At 35.7% G+C, this 20,167-nt stretch overlaps 2 protein-coding genes across 2 annotated transcripts; one reads left to right on the top strand and one right to left on the bottom strand.

Annotated features, from left to right (window-relative positions):
* Nucleotides 1-386: 386 nt before the first annotated feature.
* On the top strand, nt 387-1,454 carry LOC117338473 (arp2/3 complex-activating protein rickA-like). The gene has a single exon (XM_033899827.1). The coding sequence runs from the start codon at nt 387-389 to the stop codon at nt 1,452-1,454; it is 1,068 nt and encodes a 355-aa protein (XP_033755718.1).
* Nucleotides 1,455-1,908: 454 nt separating this feature from the next.
* Nucleotides 1,909-20,087, bottom strand: LOC117338472 (protein arginine N-methyltransferase 7-like). Its single transcript, XM_033899826.1, is given in 15 exon segments — nt 1,909-3,851; nt 5,416-5,519; nt 5,521-5,574; nt 5,985-6,221; nt 8,793-8,930; nt 9,099-9,182; nt 9,539-9,671; nt 12,234-12,364; nt 12,809-12,992; nt 13,208-13,440; nt 14,852-14,964; nt 15,214-15,322; nt 15,966-16,115; nt 16,751-16,787; nt 19,866-20,087. Coding segments are annotated over 15 exon segments (2,157 nt in total). The 5' UTR covers nt 20,048-20,087; the 3' UTR covers nt 1,909-3,583.
* Nucleotides 20,088-20,167: the final 80 nt, after the last annotated feature.

Below are 20,167 nucleotides of genomic sequence, written 5' to 3'. Positions count from 1 at the left end.
GGACCTACAACTATCTCCGTGATACACAATACATACTGTAGTACCCGTATAGGCCGTATCTGGACCTACAACTACATGTATCCCGGTGATACACATTACATACTGTACTACCCGTATAGGCCACCTGTCGAATTGATTTCCTGATTTTGGACATATCGTAACCATCATTGCGGAGTGTCATTTTACAGGTCAAGACCATATACACACAATGGTAAGTCTAAATGTGTGTATTTATAGGCAAACCAGTCAACGAAATGGGAATATCAATAAAAGATTAACTGTACATTTTGAAACACTACATCTAGTTACCAGTATTACAATGGAAATGGTTTCCAGTGTACTAACAAATTTAGAATGTTTCTAGACTGAAAATGGTACCCACCAACATGGTACCCACCAACATGGTACCCACCGACATGGTACCCACCGACATGGTACCCACCAACATGGTACCCACCAACATAGTACCCACCAACATGGTACCCACCGACATGGTACCCACCAACATGGTACCAACCAACATGGTAACCAACATCATGGTACCCACCAACATGGTACCAACCAACATGGTACCCACCAACATGGTACCCAACATCATGGTACCCACCAACATGGTACCCACCGACATGGTACCCACCAACATGGTACCCACCAACATGGTACCCACCGACATGGTACCCACCAACATGGTACCCACAGACATGGTACCCACCAACATGGTACCCACCGACATAGTACCCACCGACATGGTACCCACCGACATAGTACCCACCAACATAGTACCCACCAACATGGTACCAACCAACGTAGTACCCACCAACATAGTACCCACCAACATAGTACCCACCAACATAGTACCCACCAACATGGTACCAACCAACGTAGTACCCAACATCATGGTACCCACCGACATGGTACCCACTGACATGGTACCAACCAACATGGTACCCAACAACATGGTACCCAACAACATGGTACCCACCGACATGGTGCCAACCAACATGGTACCCACCAACATGGTACCCACCAACATGGTACCCACCATCGTAGTACCCACCAACATGGTACCCACCAACATAGTACCCACCGACATGGTACCAACCAACATGGTACCCACCGACATGGTACCAACCAACATGGTACCCACCAACATGGTACCCACAATCATGGTACCCACCAACATGGTACCCACCGACATGGTACCCACCAACATGGTACCTACCAACATGGTACCCACCGACATGGTACCCACCAACATGGTACCCACCAACATGGTACCCACCGACATAGTACCCACCAACATGGTACCCAACATCATGGTACCCACCAACATGGTACACACCAACATGGTACCCACCGACATGGTACCCACCTTCATGGTACCACCATTCCATAAAGTATATTTTGTCTTTGCTTTACCAATACTTATCTTCAAGGTGTTTGTTTTGTTATAATAAAAAGTTTTACTGGAAAGTAATTTGACCATGCAGTGTAAAAATTGCTTGGAATGAAATGATGAAAACTCAAAGCTATATGGGTTTGCCCAAATGTCCAGCTCAAACCCTGAGGACCATGGCATATAACCTAGATCATGTGACATATACAATGTGCACATATATTTTATATACGAATCACAAATGAATTTTATAACAAGGCAGCTGAGCCAATGTATTAAATTAAAATTAACTAATAAACAAGACAAATACTTTAGAGCATGATGTATTAAATTCAAATTAACTTATTAACCAGACAAATATGTATTAAATTCAAATCAACTTATTAACCAGACAAATACGTATTAAATTCAAATCAACTTATTAACCAGACAAATATGTATTAAATTCAAATCAACTTATTAACCAGACAAATATACATTGAATTCAAATTAACTAATTCACAAGACAAATACATCAGAGTACACATTTTATTTTTCTTAAAATCAAAATAAATAATTACACACAATTTAGAAATCTTTCATTTAGTTCTCCTTGGTGTATTTAAGTGTAAGATGGTGTACTAAATTGTTGGATTGAGGTGTAGAAATCCAAGAGATTGGTCCCATTTAGCAACTAGGGGAGATAACCTAACTTCGTAGTTAAGAGTACACAGATGTCATGATTATACCGACAAACTTGGAGTTTTACTGGTGATGTGTAGCGGAGGAAGTAAAACTTATATCACCATTATTTTCAGAGAATGGTAGACTCATCTGTACGAGCTAAAACCACTGAAAATGATGATTATTTTTGGTTGTTTCCTCGATTTTAAAATTATGGGTCAGTCTTTCACAGATCATTAATAGGAGTAAAGTCAGAATGAGACAAATGTCAAATTTTCAATAACCTTTCAGGATCCATCAATTGTTGATGAAGCTATTTTCAGAATACTTGAATTCATAAATTATAAAACAGGATATACAATAAGAACAACAAAAAATGTCATAATGAGCTACAAGACACATCAGCAGATGACAAGATACTAAGATATATTCTTCTTTAAATGATGGGGCTTAGTATTCTTGTTTCAATTTTTAATAAGGGCCTAGCAATAATTGGGCAATGCATCCTTCTTCCAGCTAAAATCTAACGCAAGGTACTGATTACACTAAACGTCCTCATAGCTATTAAAGCCAAACCTAGGACTGATAGGCTTAACTGAAGCCAAGAATCCTTAATGCAATTTGGACGTAAATGATTGGCATTCATATTGTCATGAGTGTTATAAAACAGTCTAATCTCCATAAGTATTCCTGGGCCTTTAAGAAAAAAGAAATGCATGCTTTAAGAAATATATCTAATCAAATGTTCTTTGGTCCTTTTCAAATGTTTTTTGGTCTTTTTATGATATTTCTGAGTTCTATTGAAAATATTGCTTTATGTATCATATTCAATAAATCCACATTACTGTGCATGTGTACCAGACCTGAAATACATCAGTGACATCTCATTATTTTCGTGTGAAGGACGGACCTTTTCTTGTTCAAACTAGGCTGTATCTATATCAAATATTCTTTGATAAAAGTTTATTATGATAATCAAGTTAAAAGTACCTTACAGGAGATTGATTAATAGAGTCTAACATGGGTCTGTTCCATATACAGGGATATCTCAACCCGAGTGTAAGAGTTAGACCAGTCAACATGACGAGGCTTGCCAAGTGCTGGCCTGCCAAACTCTTACATGAGGGTTGAGATATCCTTGTTCGCAGAACAGACCAATGTTTGATTATTTCCTTAATATTTTTCACACATACTTGCAAGCAAATGTAAGTTTTTATGAAAGTTTTTGATCACGCCATCTACAATCCTCCATGGTCATTATTTACGCCATGGTTAGTCAAATTAATGCTACGTTATTGTGAGCAGCGTCATATAGCAGGTGTTAGCTTTCTTTACCCCCCCCCCCACCCCCCTCTTTGTAACATCAATTGAGGGATAACCCTGTGAAGTATTTGAGAATAATTGCATCTTAATCACCCCATAATTTGCTATATATGAGCTTAATAAAAAGGTAAAAGTTCTCCCATGAAATTAAAAGTCAATATAATGAAGCATTTAAACCTGATGTTGTATCTATCTGTAACTTCAGCTATATGATTTGAAAGTAAATTCCAGGTCTCCTTGTTTTGGTCTGAAATTGAATGTCACATGAACTGCCTGCTTTACTTCAGGATCCTTCCCCATACTCCCAGAGGTAATGGGCTGCTTTAGAAGATGGACACCTTGTCGAGTATAGATGTCCCACTTCACTTCCTTTCCTACATGTGACCCTTCCCTTGGTCCAGTGCTCACAACACAGTTCTGGCCAAAGTCAAAGTCTGCCCACAGCACCACACCATTACAGCGTCCCTCACTGAAACAGATGCATAAACTCCCTCATTACAGTATGCAAGTTATACTGGCCATAATTCAGTCTCATCATATATCTTTCTTCATTTATCAACTTTTATACTGAACAATTCATAAACATCTCTTGAAAAAGCAACCATAGAGTGGCTTTTTTTGTTTTTTTTTGTTTTTGTTTGTTTTTTGCTTTTTAAAATTTTTTTAACAGTTCAAATACATGTACATGTACTTATTATTAACTGAAGGAAATGACCAAAGGTAAAAGCAAGTGCCAAAAGAGGAAAACCATTTTGATTAATGTATTATATAACCAAAAAGCTTACTGAAAGAAAATAAAAACAAATTGAAATGTCAGCAATGATGAACTAGATTGGAGGAGGTATTCCTCGTCTGTTTAATGTGTAGCCAAATAAGGGAGATAATTTCATTTCTCGCATTAGCAAAACAGGGGACATATATTTACTTTTAACCTACAAGTCAAGGGAGATAAATTCACTTTTAATCAACCAAGGGAGATAATTTACTTCTCCCATCAATTAGGGCAAATTTGTTGCAAATAAACTGGTTTAGGTTTGGGTTTATGGTTTAAACCTGGTTTTCAAAACGGTTTGTAAACTAAAACTGGTTTGCTCTTGAGAAACAAATGCGAAATTCTAGTTTTCAATATGGTGTCTTTGGGAGAAAAAGCTTCAGAGCAGTATTTGAAACGTTAATACCTCCTGAACGCACAAAAATCCCCCGAATCCCAAATTATGTTGAAGACATACTTCCACAATTCAATGACAGGGAAACGCATGCAGTTCTAGCAGACTTTCTTTCAAACACAAGGGAAAACTGTCATACCAATGGGAAAACAATTATTAATATTTATAATTTATATTTTATTTGTCCAGTCAAATGGCACTACAAGCCATAGCTGGCAAGTTTGGAGCACGTAGCGCACTTCAAGAGCACATTCTGCATGTGTTGACAACATTCGCCATCTTGTTTTCAGAAACGAAACCTTCCAAACCACAACCGGTGGTGGTTTGAATGGTTTAATAAACTTGTTTAGGTTTATCAGAAACAAATGAATGAACCGGTTTCAGTTTAAATGTGGTTTGAAACTGGTTTACTCAACAAATGGAAAGTTTACAGAACCGGTTCGAAACTAAAACTGGTTTTAGGAGAACAAATTCGCCCTTAAACAGCCTAACAAGGGAGATAATTTAACTTCTCACATTAACTAAACAGCCAAACAAGCGAGATAATTTCATTTCTTACCAACCAGTCGACAAGGGAGATAATTTCACTTCCCTATTAACCAAATAGTCACATATGGGAGATAATTTCACTTCTCACATTAACCAACAAGACAACAAGGGCGATAATTTCAATCTCATTAACGGAACAGCCAAACGAAAGAAGATATTTTCACTTCTCATATAAACCAAGTAGCCAAATGAGGGAGATAATTTCACTTCTCACATTTACCAAATAACCAAATAGTGGTTAGATAATTTCACTTCTTGCATTAACCAAAGTCACTGATTGTATTTGGTACCTTAATTTGAGAGTTCTGTCTTACAAACCTTTGTAAATTGAGTATTTTTGTCACAGCTACAGCAGTTTCGTCCCAAGATGAAGTATACTGGAAGTTGTAAATATCAACAACATCACTCCGAGCAGTACAAGGGGTACTCCCATAAGGGCTGTGGTTCTACAGTCTCATCAGCGATGTCGGATGACCGCTGTCAACAGGAGAAAATTTCATTAAATTCATATAATCTTTAGTCAGATTTCTAGAGCTAGCTCTACAAATACCTAACAACAGGTCACCTACACATCGTCTCATTACAAACATCTATGTAGTATTTATTTTCAATACCTGGCAAATTAAAACGTCAGCATTACTTAACTTATTGCCCTTTTAAAACATTTGTAACAATCTAATGATGAAAGTGTGTTTCAATATATTTATTTGCCAACTTGAAGAGAACTTGATTATCTTTATCTGTTTTCCTGTGGGTGGTATGTAAAAAGTTTCAGAAAGATCAACCATCTGATTTTAGCTAGTGTTTTCCTGGAATCATTGCTTATAAAAGCTTTATCCTGAAAATCTGTGTGTTTGTTTGATAGTTTTAACACAAGATACTCTTACCTCTATCAAATCATCGAATACTTGTAGATTGAATCCTTCACACATTCCAACAGGGGCCCGTATCTTCCACAAGTCTGTAAAGTCCACGGCCATTGCTTTTATTGTCATTGCAGCAGGGAATATTTTTGCCTCATCCACCAAAATGTTAGATAGCTGATCTATATTGTACCAATGGGAAATGTTGTGCCACGGTAATACAGAACTCTGGAAGTATGGCTCTCCCAACACAAGGTCAACCTGTAATAATAACATATAATCTGAAAGTATGGTTCTCCCAACACAAGGTCAACCTGTAATAATAACATATAATCTGAAAGTGTGGCTCTCCCACCACAAGGTCAACCTGTAGTAATAACATATAATCTGAAAGTATGGCTCTCCCACCACAAGGTCAACCTGTAGTAATAACACATAATCTGAAAGTGTGACTCTCCCACCACAAGGTCAACCTGTAGTAATAACACAGAATCTGAAAGTGTGACTCTCCCACCACAAGGTCAACCTGTAGTAATAACGTAGAATCTGAAAGTGTGACTCTCCCATCACAAGGTCAACCTGTAGTAATAACACAGAATCTGAAAGTGTGACTCTCCCATCACAAGGTCAACCTGTAGTAATAACACATAATCTGAAAGTGTGACTCTCCCATCACAAGGTCAACCTGTAGTAATAACACATAATCTGAAAGTGTGACTCTCCCATCACAAGGTCAACCTGTAGTAATAACACATAATCTGAAAGTGTGACTCTCCCATCACAAGGTCAACCTATAGTAATAACACATAATCTGAAAGTGTGACTCTCCCATCACAAGGTCAACCTGTAGTAATAACACATAATCTGAAAGTGTGACTCTCCCATCACAAGGTCAACCTGTAGTAATAACATAGAATCTGAAAGTGTGACTCTCCCATCACAAGGTCAACCTGTAGTAATAACATAGAATCTGATAGTGTGACTCTCCCATCACAAGGTCAACCTGTAGTAATAACATAGAATCTGAAAGTGTGACTCGCCCACCACAAGGTCAACCTGTAGTAATAACATAGAATCTGAAAGTGTGACTCTCCCATCACAAGGTCAACCTGTAGTAATAACATAGAATCTGAAAGTATGACTCTCCCACCACAAGGTCAACCTGTAGTAATAACATAGAATCTGAAAGTGTGACTCTCCCACCACAAGGTCAACCTGTAGTAATAACACAGAATCTGAAAGTGTGACTCTCCCACCACAAGGTCAACCTGTAGTAATAACATAGAATCTGAAAGTGTGACTCTCCCAACACAAGGTCAACCTGTAGTAATAACACAGAATCTGAAAGTGTGACTCTCCCACCACAAGGTCAACCTGTAGTAATAACATAGAATCTGAAAGTGTGACTCTCCCACCACAAGGTCAACCTGTAGTAATAACATAGAATCTGAAAGTGTGACTCTCCCACCACAAGTTTCAATTGTAACAAAAGGCCAATGAATTTTGATACATTTTGGTAGATTAGATTCCTGTGACCTTGAGGTCAATGTGCTCACCCCAGCATGTTACAAGCCAAATATCAGGTTTCGAAGTGTGTCGTTATCCAGAAGACATTTAAAAGAGTTTAGCACATTTGAGCCTGGGGGCTGTAAATGAAGGCTTCTAATAAGAAGAAGTCATTTTAAAGTTTTAGCACATTTGACCCCTGTGACCTTGAATGAAGGTCAAGGTCATTAATTTGAACAATCTTGATAGCCCATTGCCCCAGCATGTTATAGGACCAATATCAGGTCTCTAGGCGTCTTGGATATTGAAAAGAAGTCAATATGAAATTATTTACGAATGGATGACAAAAGGCAATTAGGAAAGGTCACTTGAGACTTCATCTCAGGTGACCTAATAAAAACACAGGATATGAATGTATGACTCTCCCACCATAATGGGTTAACCTGTAACAAGCAAATTTGTGGAATTTATATCCCCTGCTTTCTTGACAAATTGTAGGTAAACATTTTTGAGGTTAAGAGTAAAGCTTGACAGAATGATCAATTCCATTGAATCGAGGGACAATAAATCTCAGACTGTTTCTTAGTTTGATGACAATCAAATAATATTTGTGGGAGTAACTGCATGGAAACAACAGAAAACAAAATGTTTCATTAATGAAGGGGCCATAGCTCTGCGAAATATAACGTCCAGCAAAAGTGGCAATCACACTTGGCTGAGCCCTAAAGGCATTTAACTTTGTTATCAAGTTTGAAGAAAATCTGTTGATAACTGTAGCAGTTATTGCATGGAAACAAAGCATGACAAAGAGACCGATGGACAAACCCAAATTAATATCCCCTGTTTTGGTGAAAGCAGAAGTAATAATAACATAGATTTTGAAAGTATATATGGCTCTCTCAATACAAGGTCAACCTGGAGCAGCTAAACAGTATGTAGGTGCATACATTAGACCAGCTCCTGGTATTCAGTGTAAACGTTTATGAAGGACAGACACACACAAAAATTTGACAGGTGTATAAAAATCAAAATCAATTTAATCTAAACGATTATGACAGCTCTTCACCTCAAAATGATAAATCATTATCTAGGCCTTGGTCATTATCAATCAGAAATCATCAAATTGTCTTACACATTTGGTTTATGTGACCTTGAAAGCAAAGTTCAAACAAGCTTGTACAAAATTGTTTTGTACCAAATAGCATGGTTCATGGCCACTTGATTATCCAGAAGTTGTGTAAAAGCTAGAACATTTGACCTTATCACCATGAAATTGGGTCAAGGTTATTTTTTGAGCTAGAAATTCTACAATGATGAGGTCAGTACCTTACAGTCCCCTAAGTCTACAGGTGTGAGAGCCCCCGGGTTCTTGGTCAGCACGGTAACCACCTCTCCAAGGCCATTCTTCCTGATAAATGACTCCATTACCTTCCTTATACTGGGGTTAGCCTCCACTGTAAACACCTACAAGGTAGGAAAGATGTCGGCTATAAATCAAAACATCTAGAGGTCATTTACAATGGTCAACACAATACAGCAAAGGACAGTGGTCAGAGAAGAATATCAATGTGAACAACAATAAGATAGAATATCTGAACATTTATATACAGTATATTCAGGCCTTGGATTTACCTTTTTACAGCCAAGTGTTGCAGCCATCAATGCCATAATGTTACCATCACCTAAACAAAGGCAGGTTGTGTTGCTTGTAACATTCTACAAAACATGATGGAAACAATTAAATCAAACAGGCATAATCATCACTAATTATAAGTACATGTTGTAAACAAAACAATAACTAAAAACATTTCAATAAAAGTACAGCATGGATTTGCTATACATTCCTCTTCAATTCAGACACAATGTTTTACTTACTGTCAACTTCAGTAGTTTCTAACCCCCCCCCCCCCCCCCACTGTCTCATCCCTAAAGGGGTGAAATATTCTATTAATCCAGTGGTTTTTGAGAGCAATAACAAACTTACACTGTCAAAATATTTCAAGTGGTCTTGCAGCCATTTAAAAAAAAAATTCTGAATCCTATATAATTTTTTTATGTGGATGTGAAGGTACCTTTTGAAGAATCTCCTCATAAATTCGTCTCCTGACTGGGTCATTCATCATACCGATCCGACCCCTACTAAAACAGATATGAGTTCCACAGCTGCCTACAGGGCCTCCCTCTTTGTGACAGTCTTCTTTTTCACTTTAAAGAAATAACATGTCATTCAAATTAATGAAATTTGCTCTCATATCTTCATCAACATATGAAATAATCAATATTACTTTCCTATCATCTTTCAACCTCTCAGCTATTATTTATATTTCTTTCTTGCATTTTCTTTATCAATCCCTCAGTAGTAATATTCTCTCATAATCATCAATCTCTAAATCAATAAATGTCTACATATTTTCTTTTGGAATACATAAATATGGATCTTGTACTCTCTGTAACATCCTGTGAAATTGTTTTTATCAAACAACCCTTACATTTTTTTTTTTTTTTTGAAGAGAATGTTTACAATGAATTGCCTTCTTAAACGACACCATAAACTACGTACTTAAAAAAACAGTCATGATTTGTATTCATGTTAATGATGTGTTTTGTATTTGTATTTAGGTAAATGATGCGTTTGTATTTGTATTTATGTAAATGATGTGTTTGTATTTGTATTTATGTAAATGATGTGTTTGTATTTGTATTTATGTTAATGATGTGTTTGTATTTGTATTTATGTAAATGATGTGTTTTGTATTTGTATTTATGTTAATGATGTGTTTTTTATTTGTATTCATGTTAATGATGTGTTTTGTATTTGTATTTAGGTAAATGATGTGTTTTGTATTTGTATTTATGTTAATGATGGGTTTGTATTTGTATTTATGTTAATGATATGTTTTGTATTTATGTTAATGATGTGTTTTATATATGTATTTATGTTAATGATGTGTTTTGTATTTATGTTAATGATGTGTTTTGTATTTATGTTAATGATGTGTTTTATATTTGTATTTATGTTAATGATGTATTTTTTATTTGTATTTATGTTGATGATGTGTTTTTTATTTGTATTTATGTTAATGATGTGTTTTTTATTTGTATTTATGTTAATGACGTGTTTTGTACAGTATAACTCCTTTATAACGCCACCCGTTATAGCACCAAACTCACTTATCGCCACACATTTAGAAAAAACAGATTTCTCTCCACGTTAATACACCCGTTTTAGCGCCAAACGCGCTTATCGCCATCCGCCACACATTTTTCAAAACAAATGTTCAATTTCCCCTTACCGCACCCCCGATAGGTCCACCAGGTAATTTCACTCGGCTAAAAATAGAATTGTGTTTACAGCCGATCAGCAGTTAAAATCATGTGTTATCGAGTGAGACGTTGTTCACACCCTGCACACTCATTTACCTTTAAATGTAATCACTGTGGTCAGTCTATTGTCCATGCATTTCATAACTCATTTTTACCATGGCTTCTCTCAAGAGAAAACGTACTGCGTTAGATATTGAAAAAAATCTCAAATAATCAAATATGCCGAGTCTCATCCAACGGCTACGCAAAGACAGAAAGGAAGCACCAGTTTTACTATTAAACACTGCCATCAGATTTGTAAAAATTGCCTGGGATTACGTGACCCCTCAGACAATCATTAATTGTTGGTATCACAGCGGTTTAGTCATGCGCAACGATGAAGCAAGTGAATGTCAATCACTTGAGGTCCCGGATGTAGAACTTGGGAATTTATCAAACACTGTGCAAGACGACCTGGACTTAGATCCAAAATTACGTCTTACAGTAAGACAATTTGTGGACATGGACAAACATTTACAACCAACACAGGTCATTCCTGAAAATGAAATCGTGAAATCGGTAACTGAAACTAATGACAGTGACTCAGACGACGAACGACAGGAAACACAAATGACCCCGCCCCCAACATTCACGGAAGCCAAGCGTGCTATAGAAACTGTAATCAAATTTTTAGAATACCAAACGAGTACTGTATCAAGTGACATAGACAAATGTGTATCTATCCAAAACAAAATGAATAATATTTCACAGTGTTCTGCAAAACAAAAACAATGTACGACTTTTTGAACATGTAAAATATTTACAGTGACATGATCGTTGTTATTGTCGACGTCAGACTCCTAGCCGTGAATAATTTTGACTGATTTTACTGATGTGTTTGATGCAATCAATCTATTTCTACATATATTTAAAATGTCAAATTGTATGATAATAAAAACATATTTTGTATATATTTTGCGAATTTTTAACATCATTTCTACAATATAAAAGGTACACGTTGATCCAACACTGCCTTCTTAAAACATGTCGGACCTATCTCATTATTGGATCAAATTCGTTATTTCGCCAAACTCGATATAACGCCAAAATCTCCCAGAACAAAAGGTGGCATTATAACGGGGGTTTACTGTATTTGTATTTATGTTAATGATGTGTTTTGTATTTGTATTTATGTTAATGATGTGTTTTGTATTTGTATTATGTTAATGATGTGTTTGTATTTGTGTTTATGTAAATGATGTGTTTTGTATTGATTTTGTACTTATGTTAATGATGTGTTTTTTTATTTGTATTTATGTTAATGACGTGTTTTGTATTTGTATTTATGTTAATGACGTGTTTTGTATTTGTATTTATGTTAATGATGTGTTTGTATTTGTATTTATGTTAATGATGTATTTTGTTTTTGTATTTCCCTTTTTTTCTCTTTTAAAGGTTGCATACCTTGATTCCTTGGCAACTTCAAAACACAGACTGTACTCGTCATGGTAACTAATGACCTTGACCTCTTCCCCTTTGTTGACCTCTAATGGAATGCTGGGATAGTAAATTGCCTGCATCCAGTGATCTCTCCACTAGAATGAAAATGTACCTTCTTTGTTTATTTTCTGTTTTCAAAAGGTTAAAATAAGAATCATCAAAGAGGAAAAATGAATACATGTACATGCTCTCATATACTAGGTATTTACCACCTAGCTTCGCTCATGGGTTCAGGAGTTATCTTTTTCTAATTTTTTGATTTTCTCTTCAAAAACAGTCTACCTTTAATGTCATGTTTTCATTCCTAAACCTTGACCAAATTGTAGTCTACTAGATATAATCTGCTATAGAACCTGCTGATGTCATGCTTCGGAGAAAACATAACTAAATTTAAATCTATACCTTTTGAAGGACTCCGGAGATATCTTCTTCAAAATCATTTATTATGAACATATATTTGTACACCTAGAAGATATATAGCATTTTCTTGCCCAGAGGTTAAAATTTATTGCTAAAACAGGAAAGATAACCTAACCTACCTGTAATTCTTCAATATTTGGGTGGGCCCAGCTAGGTGCACAGCTAAGGTTTATTTCTCCTTGAGTGTCCATTTCGAGATCCCACCACATAAACACACCATCCACTTGTCCAGACGTCAGGGATTTAACAACATTTTGGGATTGATTCTCGAACGGTAGAGGTGTCTTGCCACTGAAATCAAACCTGTGGTAACACAAATGTAATCATTAATTCATGTATTAATTCATGTATAAGGAGCTTCTGACATGTTTCATGAAACATCTACATATCTATGTATTATACACATTTTTATTGACAAAAATATGCATCACTCCTAAATTTCATGTGCATAAAAATAATTTGTAAACATGATATAGATACATGTGCAGAAGTTCAATATATCCTTTGATTCAACGAACCTGAATACTTTGATTGGAGCAGAGATGACCTCAAACTGGTCTCGAGGTATCTGGTCTAATTGAAGGTCATGCAAGGATGGAGCGCCTCCACAATTAGTCAACTCAGCAGGTGTATTGATGCTATCACATCCCCCCATTTTGATTGGCAGTATGTCCCGCCATCGCCGGACCAGGTCAGATCTGACAGGCTGTACGTACATGTTAGCAACAGATGGCACCACAATACAGTCATTCTGTAATGTAAACATACACTATATTGTAAGGAAGCAACCATTTTTTATATAAATGAAAACTTTATTTTACAACAATTATTGTCAGTGCTCCAGATAAGTGTAATTTACGCCTTGAAATTACAAAAAAAACCTCACTGGATAAAAAAGGGAGATGTCCACAAAACTCCCATGAATGTAGCATAACACATAAGACTTTGACACAAGGCATACAAGCTCCCACGACAATTAACATAGCATAGTAATGTGTCCATGTGCTACTTATAAATGATGCGGGAGACATTTTTATCGACTGACAATGCCCGGCGTAACTCGATGTATGCTTCAAGACTTGTTCCAAGCGCTGTTTGTCGCTATATTCTGATCACGAGTGCTGCTAAGCGCTCTATTGATTCAGATCACTAATGCCATGAGGTGCGCTGTGTGAATGGCAACAAGCTAAAGATGGTGTCTGCTGACAGTATTTTTTAAAACAAAATAATCTGTCAACAAAAGCCAGATTAATGTCAAAGGTATTATAGACGAAATTATTAACGATTTGTAAAAGTAAACAACATGTCCAAATTCATTCAACAACGGCAAAAGCGTGGAGCAATTCATTTCCGTGTCTGGAATTTTTGAGTTAAAGTGATCTGGAGCACTGTTATCGTGAAACAAGTGACAATTATATCAAGTTGTATCCATCAGTCTTGTTGTCTGGGATGGAAGCATGCCAGGGGTCTGTTTTAAGGAGGAAACCAGAGAACCTGGAGAAAGCCCACACTGTCTGGCAAGTGACCACTCTACCTTTTTATGTCTAAATGGGAGATTGAGCCATACAGGCCACCTAAAGGCTAGTGTGTAACTCTGCCACCCAACCAACCACAGCTTATCAATCTCTGGATGTATTATCATAAATAGACTATAACAGTCCCTACTATACAACAGCCCCTGGTTGATTGTAAGGTCTTGAGTACTAAGTAAAAAACAGCAATACCTTAAGTCTGTACCTTCTTCCCACATATCTATCTCAGTCATTATCACCTGTATGAGTTATCTCCCCACATATCTATCCTGATCAGTATCACCTGTAGGAGTTATCTCCCCATATATCTATCCCGGTCAGTATCACCTGTATGAGTTATCTCCGCATATATCTATCACGGTCAGTATCACCTGTAGGAGTTATCTCCCCACATATCTATCACGGTCAGTATCACCTGTATGAGTTATCTCCCCACATATCTATCCCGGCCAGTATCACCTGTATGAGTTATCTCCCCACATATCTATCACGGTCAGTATCACCTGTAGGAGTTATCTCCCCACATATCTATCATGATCAGTATCACCTGTAGGAGTTATCTCCCCATATATCTATCCCGGTCAGTATCACCTGTTGAAGATACTTTGACAAACATATTTCTGGTATTACCTGTAAAAGTTCTTTGTGAGCATGTGTAAATGTTCCAATACCCCCTTCTCCAATCAGTTCTGTATCAAACACCTCTGTGATCAAGATATTTGCGCGTGATTCCATATCTCCATCTGTTAACAAATTGTAAAATTAATTTATTGTAATGTTAACATAACATTATAATACAAGCACATTGTAAAATCATTTTCCATATGATTTAATACTGATGGCTTAACAGCACTTCTTAGTTTGGATATTTGAATGTTTAATTTTGATTCTTAATAATCCTCTATATGCAGACCGGATTTAGTATCCTTTATTTTTTTCCTAGAACTTTATTCCAGTAAGCCATTAGCCAAATATGATCAAGAACTACTGACCTTTCCCCACCAAGATTTCTGTAGAACGTTTTGGTATCAACTTTATTTTGTCAGCAAAACCATTTTGTAGGATCCCCTTCTTGGCACACTCTGCCATAGGAGAGAAAGCCTGTTGAACAAAACCATATTATATTTTTTAGAAGTGAAATGTGATCTAAAACTTATTAGTAGGAAAATCTTCATTTTAATCAACATTTTCCTTTTATTTCAAAGGTAATCAGTTTTTAAAATTGTATAAAAGCAAAAACTGAAAGAAAGCTAACATTTGAGACTTATCTAAGGATCTCCTTATTTATTTTATGGAAGGCTCAATCTTTCTATTTAAATTGGATGGAGTGAACCAATTGAATGTACCATCTTTTGAAAGACAAGGATTTAAGGAATGTGCATTTAGCAGATACACAATCTTACTATTACTTGATATTTTTGATCAAGTAGCTTAGTTGGTATTACACTTGCCTTCCACCTAGACAACCAGGGTTTGATTCCCTGATCAGATATGAAAAGGTATGAGACCAATTGTCTAATCACATTGGTTTACTCTGTGTACTCCTGTTTCCTGCCGTAGTAAGACCCCTCGCATGCTTCCATCCAGGCCAACAAGAGTAATTAATATAAGATGATACAACTTTTCTCCCAATTGATGTAAAGTAAAAAAATGTTTATAGCTATATATAAGAAGACATTTTCAACCAAAGTCTTATTCCAGTCTGTCCTTAGTTCAGTTCTGGCCCCACTGACTCATTACTCACCTCACATGCAGTCACCTGGTCAGCTCCTAGGGTGGCGGCCATCATGGACAAAAGTCCTGTTCCTGTGCCAATATCAAGGACATGAATCCTCTCTCCACGTTCACGGAGAATCCCAACTGCCTGACGCAAGGCAGAGTAATACTTCTGATTCTGAAAAATTGACCAAACTAAAGTCAGCTTCAATATTTGTGTAGCATCAGAGTACAAAATTTTAGTTTTTTATAGATTCATAAGACTTCTCTTACATATCTGTGTTGTTTAACTAAAGGTACTTAATGTAGCTTTGAACTTATCTTACAGTAGAAATAACATATCTATATTTAAGCACTGATGTCAAGTTTCATTGCGGTATGAAAAAAAAATTGTTTGCAAACTGTATGAATCCGTGTAGTGAATTCTTACAAAAGTTTGCAAACAATTTTTTTTTTCATACTCCTATGAAACTAAGAAATAATTGACATTAACGCTTATGATAAATATTTGAAATTGATTTTCAAAATCAAAAAATATTTTATGTACAATTTAACTGATCTTATAAGGGATATTTTTTCACAAATCAATACGCAATGTCAATGGCCATATTGTGACGTCACATTTTTCACGCCATTTTCGGATTTTTTTTTCATAGAGGAATGAAAAAAAACTCTAAACCAATCAGAAAGCAGCATTCTGCATACAAACAATGGAAAATTATATACTTCAGGATGATAACAAAACTTGATTTTTTTTCAACCATGAAAATACAGAGCTGTATACTCAGATTGATATTTGTTTTGTGGACATACCCTTTCAGTGTCATGTAGCATATCAGCATATGCTGACCTGAAAACAAGAACAGGAGAAAGTTTTTGTTATGTTTAAAATGGATACAGAATATGATACAATTACAAGCTGAAGAATATTTGTTGCTGGGAAATAGAAACTTACATTATATTATGTAAATGTTCCAGGATATTTTGATGTAAACACAGCTTGTTCTATGGAATTTTGACAACATATTGTTTATTTATATTTAGTATAATATAAACCAAACCTCCATTTAAAATCATTACAGTTTTGTTCACAACTTTGAACTACGTATGATTTTCTCTTATATTGTTGCCATTACCTTGACATACAGAGCTGTACAATGAATAGCCGTTTATTCTTTTGCTTTATATCATTCAAAATGGCGAATAAGTGGGATTTATCATTTCACATAGCATAATATAACAATGTAAAATATCTGGATCTGGTTATCCCTATATCTTTTTTCTTACACTTTGAATTTATCACTTCATGAGTCATTGACAAATAAGTCTTTCCCTTCACTGGTGGTATGGCATCTGCTAATCTGAATATTCCTTATTTTTTTAAATGCCCTTTAATAATAATCTGAAGACATTTAAGAAAATATATAGAGTTAAATTAGTTACATTTAATTTTTTCAATTGAAAGTAAAAACAAAACAAAAAATCATTACATTTATTAAAGGCTTAGAGCAAACCTAGAAACAGAACGAACAGGAAGTTAGTCGTACATAGTCATTACGTGGCTGTCATCCATAAACAGGTGTGAAACAACCCTTATCAAATATTTATAACAAGCAAATTAAACCATCAACACTGACAACAGGACAATTTAAACTCCCAATCGGGCTTTCTATAGCTATGCTCAGGCAAAGGGGAGGTAACTTTTTTTTGTCACCTTACCTTATACCCAAAGCGTCATTCTCAAGAGGCTTTTTATAGCATTAAATTAGCACATGAAGGCATATACCTTTCAAACATTCAATTGACTGATGATGCAGATATGATATTGAGGCTATGTTAATGAGAAAAGTCTTAGAGAAAATCAATGGCGGTAAGATGAGGTCCAAAATTGAAATCTGTAAATCCGTGTATTTTTCTTTAAATGCCGATTACATGTCAAAAATACTCCTATTTAGTTTAACACATGTTCTATCTATACATACATGTCACAAAAAATGTATGATTATTCCGCTTTTTGTGCGAAATGACCATATGTAAAAAATAAGATGAGGTCTGTTACGACTACATTGTATATATGGTAAGCCACAGACCATGTTGACATTATCTACTTTCACTTTCATTCAGGTTTCGTTTTAGCATTTGAAAATGCATAACACTTCAATTTTGTCGATGTACAACTTAATTAAGTTATTAATTTAAAAGATAGTAATGGTACTGCACCAAATGAAACATTTTCCTTATAGAATTTATCTATATACCATATATAATCCACTAACTTATAGTTGAGTATCGTAAGCGATCGTTCAGACGTGATTGTGACTAATTGTGCAAGTTTGTTACTGTGAAATTGAAACTAGTGAAAGTAAAATCAGGAACTGATATAGACTTGGCATGTTCCTAAACATCTCAATGATTATTTCCAAGTGTTGTTAAGAATACATTTTCATGTGATTTCAATATACAGTATTTGACAGTCTTAATTCTAACAATGTCGAAGATACGGTCACAGACACAGGCTAGGCCCTGGTTATAATTTCATGCTTTTCATAAAGATATTTAAATGTTACTTCTTATTTTTCTAGTTTGCATGTTTTAGACAGGTTTGTGTATTTTTTTTTGGCGAAGAAAGCAAAATTGTAGATAAATTCAGTGATTTTTCAGCCTATATAAATAGGGTCGGGTACCGATCCCATTCCCAATGAGATTTCATTAAAAAAAATCCCAATTGTCCCGCCGAAATTCCCAAATAATTACCGATTTCAATTCCGGATATTTTGACCCGGTCGCTGTTTTTGCCATTAGTATACAAGTAATGTGCAAACGCTTGGGTGATCACGAATCGCCATAAAATGGCCTCACATAATGGCAAGTACTAAGCAAAGAAAATACGATTATCCGACAGCAAGGGCTCCAAAACCCTGACTGAACTATTTAAACCCAAAACACCAACACAGACGGCATTATCAGAACCCATAGTACATGCCAGTCCACTTCCGGTTGTCGGGACAAAGCCTGCTACGTCGGTATCTCCGCCACCTTCAGTCGCCGAGCCGGACACCGACTGTCAAGTCAAGATAGGTCTACTTAAAGGAAAACCAAAATCAGATCGACGCCTTTTGATGAGAATTAATTTTGAGGGACCAGAACACTTGTCCGCAGAGGACCTCGGATCTCTGATCCTCTTGTTCAAAAACAAAAAAGACAGACAAATACCCTTGTGAACACTGTCACAACAAAATAGAAAAAATAAAACCAAAGTGATCTCCATTTAATTGTTTGTTTATTGTTTTAATGTATATAATAATTTATTTGTAATTCTAATTTACAATTTTTCCCAAAAATATCATTTTCCGCGTTAAATTTTCCCAATTTCCAGGAAAGTTATTTTTTTCCAAAATAGGCTGAAAAATCACTGAAATTGTGGCATCTTTGCGCAGAGATCAACATTTTGTTAGATGTTTTATACCCCAAATTTGCTTTCATATGATAAAATACATATAGTTTTATATTGTGGTTTATGTTAATATTGCCAAAATCACTTTGAATTTTTTTTTTCATACTGACACATTTTTTGAAAAATGGTTGACAAAGCTGACAAAAACTACCAAATTTCCGAAATTAAAAAAAAAATCATTAAAAATCCAAAAATCCACACATCTTCATTCTGTTTTTTTTTTTTTTATTTGCATGCATAAGAGATGCTTGATGCATAAACATACAGCTTGCAAGTATATTGATAAAAAATAAAAATGCCTGAGCACAAGTGAAACATTCTATCTAGCGCCATGATGTGGATTGGGGTGAATTCTTATTCCAAACAATTCAAAGTATACTGTACAGATTACAATATTATTATGATACTACATCAATGTTGTTTATCAGTTTGTTATCAATCAGATCATTACATCATGTCTGCATGTAGGCCTACCTTGCAATTTCTTGATGGAAGTCATAGTCGTCATTCTGTAGACTCCAGTCAGTTTTCCCGGTCACCGGATTGATAATCGACACAAATGTGCTCATGTTTCTATTATTACACGGGAAATCAGCTCTGTATGACCTCAACAACTGCTTAAAAAATGTTTTCATGTGACGCCCAACGTGTTTCATCAGGGCGCGGCCATCTTGGAATGGGGAGAATTTGATTTTAGTTGATTTGAAAATTTGATTAGTAAAGTTCAGAAATGTTTCTTCATATTTCACAGTTAAAACTATTTCCTAAAAAATCTA

This window comes from Pecten maximus, chromosome 11, assembly GCF_902652985.1.
Source record: "Pecten maximus chromosome 11, xPecMax1.1, whole genome shotgun sequence".
NCBI lineage: Eukaryota > Metazoa > Mollusca > Bivalvia > Pectinida > Pectinidae > Pecten > Pecten maximus.
The sequence above is the reverse complement of the archived record's forward strand: the minus strand, read 5'-3'. Positions and strand labels throughout refer to the sequence as shown.

What these genes read in the sequence shown, in the direction of transcription:
- LOC117338473 (XM_033899827.1), top strand. Translation starts at nt 387, where the DNA reads ATGGTACCCACCAACATGGTACCCACCGACATGGTACCCACCGACATG.